The sequence below is a fragment of the Melospiza georgiana genome, chromosome 10 (assembly GCF_028018845.1).
Source record: "Melospiza georgiana isolate bMelGeo1 chromosome 10, bMelGeo1.pri, whole genome shotgun sequence".
NCBI classification, from domain to species: domain Eukaryota; kingdom Metazoa; phylum Chordata; class Aves; order Passeriformes; family Passerellidae; genus Melospiza; species Melospiza georgiana.
In genome coordinates, this window is record NC_080439.1 from 19,579,931 (window position 1) to 19,596,258 (window position 16,328).

The window sequence follows — 16,328 nt, forward strand, 5'->3', positions numbered from 1 at the left end:
TCTGGCTTTTTTTCTCCTCTTTTGGCCCTTTCTGTGTGGACTGAAAGGCAAAGGTACAGTACCACTGCTGTGTGCATGTCCCTGCATGCCCAGGTTGCATGTTGTCTGTGCCAGGATTTCAGGGGCAGCTCAGAGTGCAGCAGCCTCTCAGTGGATGATGCTGCTGGGAGTTGCTCAGTGGGTGCATGTGCACTGCACACTCCCAGATTCTCCAGGCAGGGACAGTAGAGGAGCAGGTAAATATGATTTTTGTCATGTCCTACGCAGCAGGTCCATAGCTGTTAGTAAAGGTGTTTCAGGGCAGGACAAGGCTCTTCCATGAGATCAGCACCCACCCAGAGCATTTCCTGGCACTGTGCCTAATAAAATTAGTAGTGTGTCAGTAATTCTGCAGAAAACCAAGCAAGCCTTTCAAACTCAGGAAAATCAGGGCTTAAGGAGAAGATCTTGATGAAAATCTGGTGATCTAAGCAGTATCAGCTTCTGCAGCACTATACTGGCTTCTTTGGTTTGGAAAATTACTTCTTTCACATCCACAAACTTGTCTTTTTTCTGCATGTGCAGAATTGTATTTAAACTCCATCTCATTTTGACTTCAGACTCTGAGAGCAGCACAGTTACTGCTGGAAAATTTTCAGTTGAAGAATTGCCTTATGTAAATGGAAAAATTAAAACAATTTTTTGACAGTTGATAGCCACCTTTGTTTCAAGCATTTGGCAAAAGCTTTTTATATTTAATCCTTAATGTGCCTTACTTGCAAGCTGATAATGCAAGTCTGGAAAATCATCAGATCAGCTTTTATAACCTTTTGCTTTTGTCTATTTTTATTACTTTGCCAGACTATTAGTAGAAGCTCATTGATTTTCTGATCTTGATTTGCCTTGGAAGCAATTTCATCCATATTATAGTTGAGTATTTTTTTTTAAATCTTGTCTAATGGTTCTTATTGTGTGTCATCCTTTGTCTGCAAACAAGAACATGTACTGGATTGGTCATACAAATCACTTAATTTAGGCATACAATAGAGGCCTTGTTTGTTTTGAATTGACATTGCAGGTGAGGGAAAAAGAAGATGGTTTTTGAAAGTTCCTGTGGAGATACATATAAAGAAATAAAACCTTTTCAGAGAAAGCTGTGGGGGATTCTCCTTTTTCATGCCTGAGAGGAAACGGGTTATTGATTGAGTCACTGACAGGCTTAGGCTGAAGTGGAAAGTAGTTCAGGAATGAAGTCATTCACCTTTAATATAAGGAGCTGCATTATTCCCCTATTTTCAAACGAATTGTTATGGTTAGCAGGTTGTATTTTTGTAAATGAACTGCATTTCCAGGGAACAGGTGTTATTTCTTTGGATCTTGACACCATTTGGAGAATATCTCTCTGTGAAACTTGTTTTCCAGTTGTAGCTCTGTTTTCTCTGAATTTCCATGGAAATCTTTCATGATTCATCTTCTTTTTCCTTGACCTGTTCTGATCCATGCTGTGAACACCCTTGTCACAATGATATCAAGGTGTGTCCTGGTAGCGTGGCCAAAAATGTTTTCTCCTCACTCTGAGCAGTGCTTTAGAGTGATCCAGGAGTTGAGCTTTTCTTGCTGGTGTTTATTTCTGAACTCCACTCCTGCCTCTTCATACAGATGGGATTTGAAAGGTGACTCCCACTCTCAGCTGTCTGAACAGACTGATAAATGCCTTACTTTGGGCAGGTAATGTAGGATACATCCATGCTCTGTTTCACAGCCAGCATGTTCCCACCCGTGCTGCAGCTTGGAGAACCATGTCCCATGCCCTGGGCACATCTTCCAGGGTGTTTCTGGTGCTCAGCTCTGTTTCCTGGATCCAGTCCTTTCCCTTCCTTGCTCGAGGTGAATCCTGCACAGTGTTATTATGGTGCTTCTGATATAGTTCATATCCCTGTAGTCTTCATTCCAATAGTTCTCACAAAGCATCTTTTCTCACTCCCTTGCTCTCAAAAGCAGAGATGGATGGAAAAAGCAGCTCCAGGACATTTTTCTTAGCTTTTAAAAGCAGTGCACCAAAGACAGGCAGAGGATTCTCATCCAAACTCATGAAGAGCAGCATCTTGTAAAGCACTTGTGATTCTCTCATGGTTTGGGAGCCTCCAAGAACTTGGCACAGACAGAGGTGCCCATGGTTTGTGGTGTGCAGGGGTGGACAGGCATGGCCCTGCAGCAGTGCAGTCCCTGTGGAGGCTCTGCAGGCAGTGGCACCTCCTTTGCAGCAGCCTGTGGCTCAGGGAGAGAGTTCCTTTATAGAGTAAGAGCTGTGTGCACCAGGACTCATTGGGTGTTTTAACTGTGCAGCTTGGAGACAAAAGTGCCTTTTCCTTCCCGCCTTTGGCCTTTAGCAACAAAACCAAGGAGTAAAATTTCATAATAAGAATAAAATTTACATAAAATTGCACTCACCAAAAGCCTCTGTTGGGGTTTTGTAGTTGATGTTCAAAGGCAGAAATACAAGGCTCAGAAGGTAGAATTAATTTTGTCATCTTCCTTGCTAGAACTTAACCACTGTTGTAGAATAGTGAAAGGAAAGCTAGATTCTGATTTGATTTTTCTAGTAGTTTCTTTTTCAGTATGTAATACCTCTGCATTTCCATATTTCCTGTCCCTGATTTGTACTTCTAAAAATAATTTTTGTATTTCCCTGCAAGACAGTGTCCCACTCTTTTTGTTCTAACATGAGCTCTTATCTTGTAAACTCCTTTTTAAAAGAACTTAACTGTAAGTCTGTGAATTGTTAATGTACCCCAGGTGAATTGTATGTGTGAATTATTTCATGATGTTCATTTTAACCATTGCTCTTCCTTTACTTTTTACCAATTGCTCTGCTGCAGATCAGAACCAGGCTCTCCGGCTGTGTCTGGGCAGCACCGCGGTTGGGGCCCAGTACGGGGCCATCTCTGCTCTCAGCATCAACAATGACTGCTCCAGGCTGCTCTGTGGCTTTGCAAAAGGACAGGTAATTCCCAAAGGATGAGCTGCTGCAGTGCTCTGTCCTGAGAGCTTACCTGGAGGTGCCAACAGCTCCAAGCCAAGCCCCTCAGTCTGTAGCTGTGTGTTGGCTGGTTGGGTGCTCAGAAGCTGCACATGCAGCGTGATGTGCCCAGAGCTTTTTGGGACAGCCAATTCCTGCTGAATCAGGTTTCTGTGCAGGAAGTGAGTAATGCAGAATATAGCAAAGGGCTCATTTAATTGTGACATAATTCCTGTTAAACTAAAATATGCCGTGACTCACTGGGACAAGCAGTTTAGTCATTCTAGGTCACTCTCTGAGGTCTGTACATGGTAATTAAAGCTGTTTTTCACTGTCGTGATGACTTCAAATTCTTGAAACTCATATGCAACCCCAAAATGAATTTTTGCTAATACCTTACTTGTGTGACATAAGTAGCATAGCTTTTGAAGGGAAAAGGGATTGAGCCTGTTGTGGTTTTATGCCCTTTCTCAGAACCAAAGGAGAGAAAGCAATTCCTGAACAAAAGTAACAAGACTAAACCAAAATAGGTAGACATCACCTTGGTAACATTTAGAGAAGTACAAAAGAAGGCTGCTTTTTCTTTTTGCATTCATTTCCCTTTGCTTTCACCTTCATAGTTGATAAAACACACCCCTGTGCCTGTGGTAGGACTCAATGACAGCTTGCTGCAGGCCATGTGGAAATACTTAATCAGTGCAGGACAGCAGCCAGTTTTAAATGATGCTCAGATAAAACATTTTGGAACAACAGCTATGGAACATATGGTCTAGAAGCATTGATAGATGATTTATAGGATCACATAAAGTACTATTTCCCTTAAAAAAGTTTTATTCAGATTGTAATCTCAGCTCTTCCAGGCAGTTGTGCGGTGAGCAGTTTGGGATTTCCTGTTTCTTAGCTGAGAAAATGCTTGAATTAATATTAAGTACAAGCCAAGGTCTATTCTCCTACCTGCCTTGTCATGCTGAGCAAGCTCAGGAGGAGAGGAGGGACAAGGTTCATGGTAGCCATGGAGATGCTTGAGTTTTGCTCAGGGGTGTCGGCAGAGATTTTTCACCTGTTCACTGGTTCTGAGACAGAGAAATGCATTTGACTTGTTGGGTGGTAACAAAGTTATCTTACACTCTTTAATGTTCTTATCAGGCAGATAGCTGTGAGCTGAGGGAGATTGGGCAGGTGGGGAGAGCTGGCCAAAAGGAGATGATTCAGAGTTGAGATAACACATGGTGTCAGCTCTAAGCAGACAAGTGAACTGCTTGGAGAAGCAGGACAGGAACAGATTTCAGGTCCCTTTTCTTTGATATGAAACCCCTACTAACCCAGGGTGATAATGTCAGTGTAGGAATTTGTTGCTGCACTGTAATGCACAAGGTGATGGAGAGAACCCCTTGACAGTGAGTGTGTACTGAGCAGAGTGTGCTTGCAGATCACCATGTGGGATCTGGCCAGTGGGAAGCTGCTGCGGTCAATAACAGATGCCCACCCTCCAGGAACAGCCATTTTGCACATCAAGGTAATAAACACTCAATTACTACTTTTATCTTAGTTTTGTTCAGTCAGATGTGGTGACTTTCCTTGTGTAGTACTTCTAGATTTAACATGATTTAGATTTAACACTGCCTATGGCAGTGGTATCCAGGGATGAGAAAAATGAGCAGAAATTCTGTTCTAAAATGAAACTGTGTATACTGACATAATAGTTTTGGCTGTGAGTTGTACTGTAGCAAACAACAGTTGTTGTCTGTTATAACTCCTCTCTCCAGTGCCAAAATGTATGAAGAATTAGTTGTTAGAACACATTTCTGTAAAATGTGCAATATTTTGACCTGAATACGTGACTTGCCAACTTTCAACTTAAAAAGAATCTGAACTCAGAAAGTAGCTTCTGTAAGCAGTTTTTCACATAGCTTGTTGGGACTGTTTTGGGTTGAAAGAGAAATAATCTATTGCTTCTTGTTCAGCACAGTGTTATTGTCATACACAGAAATCATATCTGAGTTTGTGCCTGGCTTTGTTTCTCATAGCCTCAGATTTTTGTGGGCTTACAGATTCTGGATATAAACATCTCCAGAAGTGTCCCCAATGGAGACTGTGATCCTCTGAATTACTTGGTGTCTTCAGAAGTTCTGGATGTTTCTGATTTGGGTCTGTCTGTAGCTGCAGCCCATCCACCAGCTCTGGCCCCAACCCATGGGTTTGAGGCTGAGAGCCCTTCTAGAGGCAGCTCAGGCTTTGATGTGCTGCAGTTCTGAGCTGCAGCATAAAGGAGTGGGGTTTTGGTACCAGAATCTGGCAACAGGGCTTGCTGGGGAAATGAAGGTGAAACACAAATCTTGCTTTTTTTTTTTTTTGCACATAATAAAAAAAACCCCAGTGATTGTCTGAACTTGGTATGTTTAAGGTGTGTTTCTGTAGGTGCACTGCTTGTACTCTGTGTGGTGTTAGTACTGCCATAGCATGTGTTTTTGTATCCATTTGTTGTAGTTTATTTCTTAGGGCCGTTTTAATCTCGTTTTCTGCTCAGTTTACAGATGATCCGACACTCGCAATTTGCAATGACAGCGGAGGCTCCGTGTTTGAACTGTCATTTAAGTAAGACAATAACTCTCTCCAGAGAAAGTACAAGAAACCAATTCTGGGTCATGGTTTCCAAAACCTAGGGAGAAAAAAACCCATTGAAACCAATAAAGTTACTGCCTGACTGTTGAAGGTGTAATTTAGGGCTGCAGTGTAATTTCTCAGCTGAAGCAAGATGCTGTGTGGCAGTGCAATAGGCAAAGGATAGCCTTAATTGTTAAGGTGTTGCTGTATTGTCCAGAACTTGACATTCCTTGTGGGCTCTTGGTTGCTGGCATGAAAGTGCTGCCTCTCATTGTATCTTGGCTCATTAGTGAGTGCTGTCCTGCAGTAGCTGCTCCTTTTACTCTTGGCCTCTTCAGGAGGAGGCAGGATTGACAGTTAATCTGATAAAGTCCAGGAATTGCCCAAATCTTATTCTCAGATAAGATCTTGAATTCTTGTCTGTATCTGAGCAGCTGTATGGGATTGCCTCCAGTTTCATGTCAGAAGTGGTCTCTGGAGCTCTGCAAGGGACTTTTTAGAAGGAGTGGTTATGAAGGATCACTCCTGAGATTGTTGGGCTGCCACCAAGCTGATCTGTGCTCTTTGCAGGAGGGTTATGGGAGTGAGGACGTGCGAGTCTCGGTGTCTCTTCAGTGGCTCCAAGGGGGAAGTTTGCTGTATTGAGCCATTACATGCAAAGGTTGATTTGAGAGACCATCCTATCACCCAGTATTCACTGCTGGCCATGGCCTCCCTCACCAAGGTAACTTGCTGCTTGTGGGAGGCTTGATGTGAGATCACAAAGGAGAAGCTCTCTGCTGCATACTCAGATATTTTATTTTTCTTTTTTCTTTCCTTGAAGATCCTGGTTATTGGCCTGAAGCCATCTCTGAAAGTGTGGATGACCTTTCCCTATGGCCGTGTGAGTAATAAAGCCAACAGGTGCTTTTTGGGTTATGTACAAACATTTTCTTGGAGGAAAGGATTGAGATCAGGAGCAGGTGTTTGGTACCACTGTCTTCCACAACACTGTGAAATAGCATTCATAATCTTTGGGTCTAATGTGTGGAGGTTGTTGCAGAGAGGAGGTGAAAAAGCTGCTTCCAGCTGTACCTCTGTGAAGATGCTGATTTTCTCAAATAAGCAGGAGGGAGTCCCTCAGCTTCTTCTCTTTCCTGCTGCAGTGTGTATGCATCCACAGATGAAATGTTACCTGATTATGGCTACAATCACCTTGGACTGGGGCCACTGTTTTCTATTAGAACCATAAAACAGGCCCCTTAATTACAGGGACAGGAACCAAGAGGAATTTGAGCATTAAACAGTTAGTCTTCTAAACTCTTGAATATTCACTTTCACTGGTGAATGGCCTAATTCCTCTTGTAAAAGCAGCTGGGGGCAGATGTGGGATGGGTTATGTTAGGAAAATGGAGACAAGGGGGATATCAAGCTGCAGCTTGTTGTAGTCCATGTATCCATGTGGGATTGGATCCACCCTGAGTAGCTCAGACACCAGTGGAGTTCTGTGTGGGTGTCCACTTTGCCAAGAGCTCCAAGTGTGTGACTGGACCAAAGAGGAGTTTGCTTTGCAGCCCCTGTGTGTACCAAACACAGGCAGAAGTGAGAAGCAGCTGATGAGCCACATGTCCTGGAGCTGAGGGTGTGCCTTAACCAGTGGCTGTGCTTTGTGTGTGACAGATGGACCCTTCGAGTGTCCCCCTGCTGGCGTGGCACTTTGTGGCCGTGCAGAACTCGGTGAACCCCATGCTTGCCTTCTGTCGAGGAGATGTCGTGTACTTCCTTCTGGTGAGCCTGGGCTGTTCTCTGCTGCTTTCAGGTGGTCACAGTCAGGGATTGAGCCTCTAGCTCAGTGACAGTGTGATAGCTGAGCATGCTGGAACAACTGCAGCTTCCCACTGGCCCGGGGAAACCAGCCTGGTGGTCACTGCTCTTCAGCTGCAGTGGTGCCTTGCCTGGAGGCATGGGATTTACCTGTTCCAGAAGTACTGGCTTGCAGTGTGCTTCTACTGGAGATATTAGTGTGTGGATTGTTTTCTGGGGCATGTGAATTTGAGACACCATCTTAGTTTTTGCTTTAAAACATGGGTCTGAAAAAACCTGTGTAAAACACTAAGAAAAGATCTTTCAGTCCTGTTGATGTGTAACTTGTGGGCATGGTGCTCATGCTGTTTAGATCTGCAGCAGTTACACATGCAGATACGATTGTTTGGAGACAATTTTATGCTGATTTCAGTATGAGAGCAAGGCTTCTGAAAATCTGGCATTTTGGCTTTGGAGTGCTAAGTTTGTTCTCCAACTCTGCTATCATGTTGGACCTTGAGCTTTGTTTAAGCACCCAGACATCTGGTTGTCTGGATTGAATCCTCTTTCTCATCTCTCTTGGTAAAACTGGGGAGAAAGAAAAGGATGCATGGCTTAAACTTGGCTTGCTGAGATGCTTGTATGGGGGAGCTCAAGATTCCTGGAGTCACTGTGGTGCCCTGTGGGAACTGAGAGACTGAGGAAGTCTGAGTCTAAGTCAGCCTTGTTTGTTTTCTCTTTCAGGTCAAGAGAGATGATAGTGGTGCAATACATGTCACAAAGCAGAGGCAGCTTCATCTGCACTATGATCTCATCAACTTTACTGTAAGTCTCAGGACTGCAGAAGGGTTAAATTCTTTTGCACTAGTTTTCTTGTAAATGTATCTCAGTAGCCCTTAGTTCTGTGCTCTTGGCTGTGTTTTTCTGGTGATAGCTAACTGAAAATGTCCTTACACTTGGGACTGTGGAAAACCAGCACAGTGTGGTAACCACCTGTGAACAGTGGTGTAGTTGTCTTGGCTTTGACACCTCTGCATAGAAAGCGTGCTGTAGCATAAACTGTGTGCCAAGGGGACAAGGGCTCTGGTGGATTGCCATCTGTCTACAGCTGTTTTCTTTGAGGATTCCATGTAATTTCTGTGCAGAAGGACCCTCATTATCTCTGCCTTTGAAGTCATGCATGTATGCAGTTGTGAAGTGGCCATGTTGTGGTGGTGTTCACAGGGTCCCAGGATGAAGGAAGGGATGAGAATCTTGACTCCATGTTTCAGAAGGCTGATTTATTATTTTATGATATATATTATATTAAAACTATAGTAAAAGAATAGAAGAAAGGATTTCATCAGAAGGCTAGCAAGGAAAGGAAGGAATGGAATGATAATAAAATCTTGTAACTGACCAGAGAGTCTGAGATAGCTGGGCTGTGATTGGCCATTAATTAAAAACAACCACATGAGACCAATTAAAGATGCACCTGTTGCATTCCACAGCAGCAGATAATTATTGTTTACATTTTGTTCCTGAGGCCTCTCAGCTTCTCAGGAGAAAAAATCCTAACAAAAGGATTTTTCATAAAATGTGTCCGTGACAGCCATGTATAGTAAGTAAGCTACTGGCTGTCCCAGAATTCCCAGTAGGGGTGCTCAGGGATATGCCAGAGCCTGTTTCCTTGGCTGTAATGGAGAATGCATTGCTGAGATGTGGAATTTGCTGCTTTTGCAGTGGATCAACTCACGGACAGCGGTGCTGCTGGACAGTGTGGAGAAGCTGCACGTCATAGACCGTCAGACCCAGGAGGAGCTGGAGACCATCGAGATCTCAGAGGTTCAGCTGGTGTACAACAGCAGCCACTTCAAGTCTCTGGCCACAGGGGGCAATGTCAGCGAGGCCTTGGTAGGCACTGGTGGCCTCCTTGTGTTTGCAGCTGTGTTTGATGTAGGGCTTAAGTGGAAGCCTGGAGGGAAAAAGCCTTTTGGGAGCATTTCAGAAGTCAGACATGGTGGTGATGTGGGCAGCTAACAGACAGCTCCTGTTTCCTTTGGTGCATGGAAGGTTGTAGGAACTGCTCCTCCTTTACCAGGCTTTGGAATACTCTGTCTGGGACAAAAGCTGATGTGCTTTATTCTTTAAGAGGATTTTCAACTTAATACACCACAGACTGGAGCACTGGTTACTGGCAGTCAAACTGCTGTTGTAGCAACTCTCACTTGAACAGTTGTCTTCCCATCTGTGTGCCCTACACATTTGCTCTTGAGGAAGGTATGTGAAGAAGCAGGTGGCAAGGAAAGGGCCCCCCATTACCTTTTTGGCACCTGAGGGTAGAGTCAGAGCCCTACTTCATCATTTTTGGGTAGCTAGAGCTCAGCAGGACTTGAAGTTGAGTTCACAAGCAGGAGGGAGTGACAGCAGAGCTCTTTGACTTGCTACTGCCCAGAAATTTTTGGTGTTTTTTCTCCACCCTTGTTTTGATTTCTGCATTGCAAAGGGTCTTGGAAGTCTGTTTATGTTGTTTGGGAAATCTTAAAAAAACCCAAAATGCAGTTTCACTTGCGTGTGTCTTTTCTCCCTGTAGGCACTGGTTGGAGAGAAAGCTTGTTACCAGTCCATCAGCAGCTGTGGTGGTCAGGTCTTTTACCTTGGAACTAAGGTAAGTGGGGGGAATTTTTCAGTAAAAATACAGGGCATTCACTGTTGATGGTAGCTCTTCTAGAAAAGGGCAATTTGTCTTCTGTGGAGATGTGCTTTGGGAAAAGGTTCTTTGTGCACTTATGTTGGAGGGTGAAGGAAATGTGCAGTAATTTGTTTTTAGCCAGGGTATGGGCTGAGTGAGACATTGTCATAGTTTCACAATATCCTGATTCATTCTGCTCCAGGGTAAACTTAGCCTTACTTTACTGAGATGGCCTCTGCCCTCAGCTGCTCTGTCTCTGTTATAAATGTGCTAGGGAATAAGCAGAAAAAAATAAGACAGCAGCTAAAACTGGGCTCCAATTTGTACTGCTTGAGGGATGCTTTTTTTAGTCATCTGTACTGGTGTGCTGTGGTGAGTCTGGGGGGTACTACAGGCTGCATGAGCAGCTGCCAGTAAATAACTTTCAATTTCTCTTTTTCGTTCCTAGTCTGTTCATGTCATGACATTGAGAAGCTGGAGAGAGGTATGTTGAGAGGGACACTCTTCAACTTAGGCTTGAATTGCTTAAATCTAGCTCAAAGGAGGGAGGGAGCATTTGTGGAGCATTTTCTGGGCACTGTGTTCAGGATTCCTGATTGCTGCACAGAGCCAGTGCTGTGGATACACTGATTTTCATGGGGACACTGAAAAATTGCTTGCCTAAATTCCCAGGCTGAATGAGACCCTGTTCTCCCAAACAAGGCATCATGCCTTGCTGTGTGTCAGCTTCTGTTAGTGCAGTGCTAGACTTACCTGAGTGTGTGATGAAGTCTTCCACAAGCTGTGTGCAAGCTCGTGTCTGCCACACAAACATCCAGGAGTGAAAGAGAATCTGCTTCACTGGGGTTTGTCTCCAGCTACTGCAGGAGCTGCATCATAAAATCCATCAAAGACTACCTAGAAATCCATAGGATTTTAGGTCCTTGTTGGTTGAAGATTTTTTTGGACATCATTTCCCTGACAGCTGAAACCCCATCAATGCCCACACTAAAGTTCTTAGTGATCTATTTAGATCTGTTCCTGTGTTGTACTTTTCCCTTGACTCAAACAGCTGTTTTCCTTTCTGCATCACCACTTTGCAGTATGTTTATTCAGTGTGTGCATGTTTTCTCCCAGGCTTTGTTTTGCAAGGCTAAGCAGAGCTCTTTCAGCTCTCTCTTGAGATTACTTTCCATTCCTTTCTTTATTTGTAGTCCCTGTTTGCTGTGTGTCCTGTGTGCTCAGTTTCTTGGGCATGGGCAAACAGTTGGCCACATATTGCTCTGGGTAAGGTCTTACAAGTGCAATGTACAGTGTCACCCCTTCTTCACAGTCTCTGCTAGATGTGTCATTTCTCATGCATCCTTGGATCTCATTTTTCTGTTCTTTTGGCTATGGGATGTCAGTGACTTGGGCACTCTGGAGATTCACTGGTGCCCTGTAGCCAAACTGATTTCTGTTGGAAGTTGCTTATATTGTTGAGTGGCATCATTCTTCTGTTTCCAGCTTCAGGGGCATCTCTCTCGTGTCTTTCTGTTCTTCTGTCTCACCTCACACGCTCCCAATTGGTCATCAGCAAACTTCAGTAGTAAATTCAGCTTATGCCTCTATGTAGAAGGCTTCAGTGAATCAAGAATCAGCTTCTCCCAAGGAGATCTGGTAGCCATTTCTTTGCAGTCTCATATTTCTCCTTTAAGCAGTGACCTTCACCATTTTTCCTCTTGCTTAGGTTGCTTTAGGGCTGTTGTCCTCATCTGTGATTACAAACTCCTTCACATGACATTGTATCAGGACCTTTTATAGGATATGAACAGTTGAGCTCTGTTGAGATTTTAGTTACTATGGCTGCCTCTCTCTGCTGGTTTTGTCTCCTGCCATTCACCACTGAATTTGGTTTAGTGAGCTGTAATGAAGAGTCTTGTTCTCATCCATGATTTCAGGTACAGATTTTCCTGGAATTCCAAAGTCAAACACAGTTTGTGCTCTGAGACAGTCCCTTTCTAGATTACTATGTGGTTTCTACTGTGTTGCAGTTGTGCCTGTATCACAGGGGACTTAACTGAGAGTTTGAATTGAGTGTGTGGTGGTTAGGGTGAAACTGAGAATTCTTGCTGCAGGACAGAATGCTGGGCTGAGACCTGCAATCTTTCTTCTCTCCAACAGTTCTTTGACACTGACCTATCATACCAAGGCCAGTGGTGGTTGGCCTTAGGTATTAATGGTTCCTTAAAGCAGAAAATACTTGTGATCTACTTCAGTCCTTGCTGACTGTGAGCTCAGGAGAAAATAGGGGGTGGGATGAGTACCTGCTTTGCTGAAAGCATGGCAGAGTTTTTCACTCCAGGCTGTTGTGCTTCAAGTGGTTAGGCAAAGATGGGGAGTGGAAAATTTTTATCCTTTGTTTATCAGGCAGTCAGTAATGCTGGGGGTCTTCATCCATCAAGCATTTGACTTAAAATGTCCCCCCAGAGGGACTTGATGTGTGGGGCCTGACATTTCCTAGTCCAGCAGAAAATGTCCATTTGAGAGAATCTCTTTGAGATCCTGTCCTTTACTGCAGTGTGGTGAGAGCTTCTGAGGTGTTGTGTTGCCTTGCTGTCAGGAGCCATGACCCACTACTGGGAAATGCCAGTCTTAAAGGGGAGGGAATCATCTTTTCTGTAACTCTGAGGTCCAGTATTCCTTGTTGTTTTAGAGAGTTGACCACCTTCTGAAACAAGAACGGCTCACAGATGCCCTGGCTCTTGCTTGGTCCTTCTATGAAGGTAAAGCAAAGGCTGTTGTAGGTAAGTTTGGACTTGTTTGCTTCTAACTGAAACCTCTGGGGGTGGTTTTAAATATCTGCACATCCAGGAATCACTTTTTTAGGGGAAGAAAACAGTTTTGAATTGAATTAAGAAGAGAAAATAGGATGTGTTGCTTTGAGTTTGGCAGAAGCAACCTTTATATGGAATAGTTTGATTTTTTTATTTTTTAAGCTATAGTCCTTTTACCAACTCATATGAAAGTCAGGCTTGATCTGGGTGTGACTCCATGCTTTTGTCACTTTGCCATGAAGGAGGTAGACCCAGATGTTGAATGTCCAACCTGCTAAAATATTCCTGAAGGCCATGCATGACCCACAGGTATCTTCCAGTGTGATTCTCTGTCAGCTCTGCCAAGCAGGTGCTTTGATCCAGGTCTCTCCCCTGACTGTACAAGGAGCTGAAAGAATCATGCTGGCTTTTGGCACCACATTTCCTACAGAGGAGGTTGCTTGAGAAATATGTTAATTATGCCAGATACTGCCACTTGTGTGGTCAGATTTGTACTGGACACATTGATTTTACAGCAAGTAACTTCTGATGGCTTTGACAGTGGGATGCAGGTTCCCAGGACAGGATCCTGCTGTGAAATTGCTGGTATATGAAGATGTGTTTTGTTTTAGTGCATGGATATAGCACAATAAAGCAGATTGTAATGCTTTGAATAATGAAAAACTGTCTTTTTGATTTGGCATTTATATTTTCCCCTTTTAGTGCACTTTATTCAGCTTATTTGCATCAAGACCTCCTCCAGCAATTACCCTCATGTGCAGTCTTTGACAGCTCTCCATTAATTGTTCTCTCAGTTTTAAACAGCACTCAGAACTGTTGTTGCCATTCCTGTGCTGGAACAGTCTTTAAGTGAGGAGAACAAACCTTTTAGAAGAAGAGGGGGCTAAAAGTAGAACACAAAACTGTGTATTTACATATCCTGACCTCTACATCGCTTGGGTAGTTGTGTTAGCATCTGAACTGTGGAGTTTTTTTTATTTCTGCTGGTAGCTTAGATGAGAAAAGCTTTGGTCTTCACCTCATTCCCTCATTCTTTGTAGGCTTGACTGGGGACACGAGCAAGAGGAAAGCAGTCATTGCTGACAGAGTGAGTCCCTGAGCTCTTCCCAGCTGGATTTTCATGTGTGCTGTGATACTGTGTTCCTGAAAGGAACAGTTTCTGTCCTCCCTGAGTTAATCCAACTAACTCTAGAACATGTACATGTTCCTCTCTTGCTGAAATTGGGAGCAGAATTTTAGAAAAAACTTGGAAATACCATTTGGGTAGAGGTGAGGGTAAAATCTGCAGCATTAGCAATCCAAAAGGAGACATTCTCCTCCAGGCCTGGAGATCTCTGGTCCCCTCACAGTGAAGAGAAACCTTTTGTATAGGTAACTCTGGAGTTGCCTGACCTTTGTTTGGCACATGTCCATCAGTATGTGACTTGCTGACGCAGAGGATGGAAACTGCTCTGTGTTTATGTGGACATGGAATAACTCTTCAACTGATCCAGTTCAGCTTTTACAGGAACTTGCTTCAGGGAGGGGTGTGTTTAAAGTACACACTTACTGCAATAATTATTTGGCTGTGCTGTGTTCTTGTTATTACATTTGCAGGTATCTATGTTTTGCTGTGTAATATACTTTAACTTAAGCTTTGGGTAAAGTCATGGCCCAGATGAGCCTTGTGCTTCAGGTGTGTTCACCAGCCTGAGAACTGGCTCTTGGGCTGGCTGCCCAGCTCTGTGGTCAGTTAAAGTTGGTGTGGGCTTTCAGTATCCCTCTGGGCACTTCTGTGCCATTGTCACACCACCATCTCTTGCAGCCCTCTTCTTCCTGCCCACAGCACTTCATACCCAAAATGGGACAGCAGAGCTTCTTACAGTGCTGCCAAGCCCCAAGCCAGTCTGAAATGTGCTACCAAGCAATCCTATCCTCAGTAGAGGATTTGAATGACTTTTCTTATTTGTTGTAATTCAGATGGTAGAAATCCTTCTCCATTACACCGATCGGACTCTGAAGAAATGTCCTGACCAAGGAAAAATCCAGGTTATGGAGCAGCACTTTCAGGTATGGTGGTTCAGAGGACTCTTGTAGAAATCCTTTGGCTTTTTTAATTAACTTTGTTTTGCTACAAACATTACTTGTGTATTTTTGAAAAAACCTTGCTGTGATTCAGCTCAGCTCTCACCTGTTGTATGCCCTCACAAAATCAGACTTGGGTATCGTGGGTGGCAGAGCAGAACCCGTGTGCTCTCTGTGCTCTGCAGGAGTGTCAGCAGAGCTTTTTTTCCATATGCATCAGCATATGGAAAACCTGTAACTGTGCCAGCCACCAGCTGAGTCAGATACCTCATTGTTTCTGCTCTGTGTTGGCCAGGCTGCCTTTCATGCTTTGCAGGATGTGCTGCTTGGCAGGATTTTTGCCAGTCAGTCCCTACAACGTTGTTGTGTTTGCTCCCCAGGATGTGGTGCCTGTCATCGTGGATTACTGTCTCCTGCTGCAGCGCATGTAAGTCTGGCCATGCTGGCCTGTCCCCAGGGCACACCCCAGGTAGCCCCCAGTGCTGTGTCCTGTGACACCACGTGGTGTAGAGGAATTGTATCACATCGTGCCATGGCACATGTCACATCACAGTTCAGAGGAGTGCCTAAAAACCAATACTGAAGTCAGGAACTCACTGGTCACCCAAAACTGTCTCTTAAATTTGCATTGATGTGTTGAGGAAGAAAAGTTGCTTTGAACCAAGAACCTGCCTTGAGAGATTTTTCTGTCATTCTCATTGCTTCCCTTCTAGCAGCACTTTTTTTGCTGCAACATCCATAGCTGATTTATGCCCCACTACAGGAGCTGAACAGGGCATTCAGTTCCTGAGCCTGGGAAATACAGAGAAAATGGAGTTTAATTTGGAGCCCTAGGAAAATAGATAAGCAAGGAGATTTTAATAAAATTATTTGATAACTAAATTCCTTCCTCCTAGGGATCTGTTATTTAACCAGATATATGACAAGATGAGTGAGAACTCTGTAGCCAAAGGCATCTTTCTGGAGTGCTTGGAGCCGTATATCTTGAGTGATAAGCTGATGGGAATCACAGCTCAAGTGATGAAAGACTTGCTGCTTCACTTCCAAGACAAGAACAGGCTGGAAAACTTGGAAGCCTGCATTGTGCATATGGATATCACCAGTTTAGACATCCAGCAGGTGAGTGGTTGTGTTGCATATTGAGCTCCTCTGAATAAATCAGCAGTTACAGCATCTTGTGCTTCTAAGTGTAGCATGGTATGTGGGGTTTCCCTGTGTCCCTGGGATCAAATTCAGGGAGTTGGGAGTTGTACACTGTGGCTGTGTTTTGTTCCCCCACTTTTTGTCCCTGGCATAGGTTAATGCATCAGCAGCTGAACATGTTGGAAAATCCTTCAGGGTTGTCCCAGTCACTCTTTCCCATTCTGAGTACCTTACCTGGCATCAAAGGCTGCAGGAGCTCAGAAGACTGGAG

The 16,328-nt window shown here is 44.0% G+C and overlaps 1 protein-coding gene across 1 annotated transcript in view; it reads left to right on the forward strand.

Moving 5' to 3' along the window:
- VPS8 (VPS8 subunit of CORVET complex) overlaps positions 1-16,328 on the forward strand; it is a 64,701-nt gene that overhangs the window by 7,977 nt on the left and 40,396 nt on the right. Inside the window, exons 7-21 of the mRNA XM_058031134.1 lie at positions 2,859-2,983; positions 4,428-4,514; positions 5,526-5,593; positions 6,173-6,326; positions 6,426-6,485; positions 7,262-7,369; positions 8,129-8,209; positions 9,107-9,277; positions 9,957-10,031; positions 10,504-10,539; positions 12,730-12,820; positions 13,891-13,937; positions 14,810-14,899; positions 15,295-15,341; positions 15,811-16,033. Of these exons, the coding sequence (XP_057887117.1) occupies positions 2,859-2,983; positions 4,428-4,514; positions 5,526-5,593; positions 6,173-6,326; positions 6,426-6,485; positions 7,262-7,369; positions 8,129-8,209; positions 9,107-9,277; positions 9,957-10,031; positions 10,504-10,539; positions 12,730-12,820; positions 13,891-13,937; positions 14,810-14,899; positions 15,295-15,341; positions 15,811-16,033 (1,463 nt within the window). The remainder of the gene's footprint in view (positions 1-2,858; positions 2,984-4,427; positions 4,515-5,525; positions 5,594-6,172; positions 6,327-6,425; positions 6,486-7,261; positions 7,370-8,128; positions 8,210-9,106; positions 9,278-9,956; positions 10,032-10,503; positions 10,540-12,729; positions 12,821-13,890; positions 13,938-14,809; positions 14,900-15,294; positions 15,342-15,810; positions 16,034-16,328) is intronic.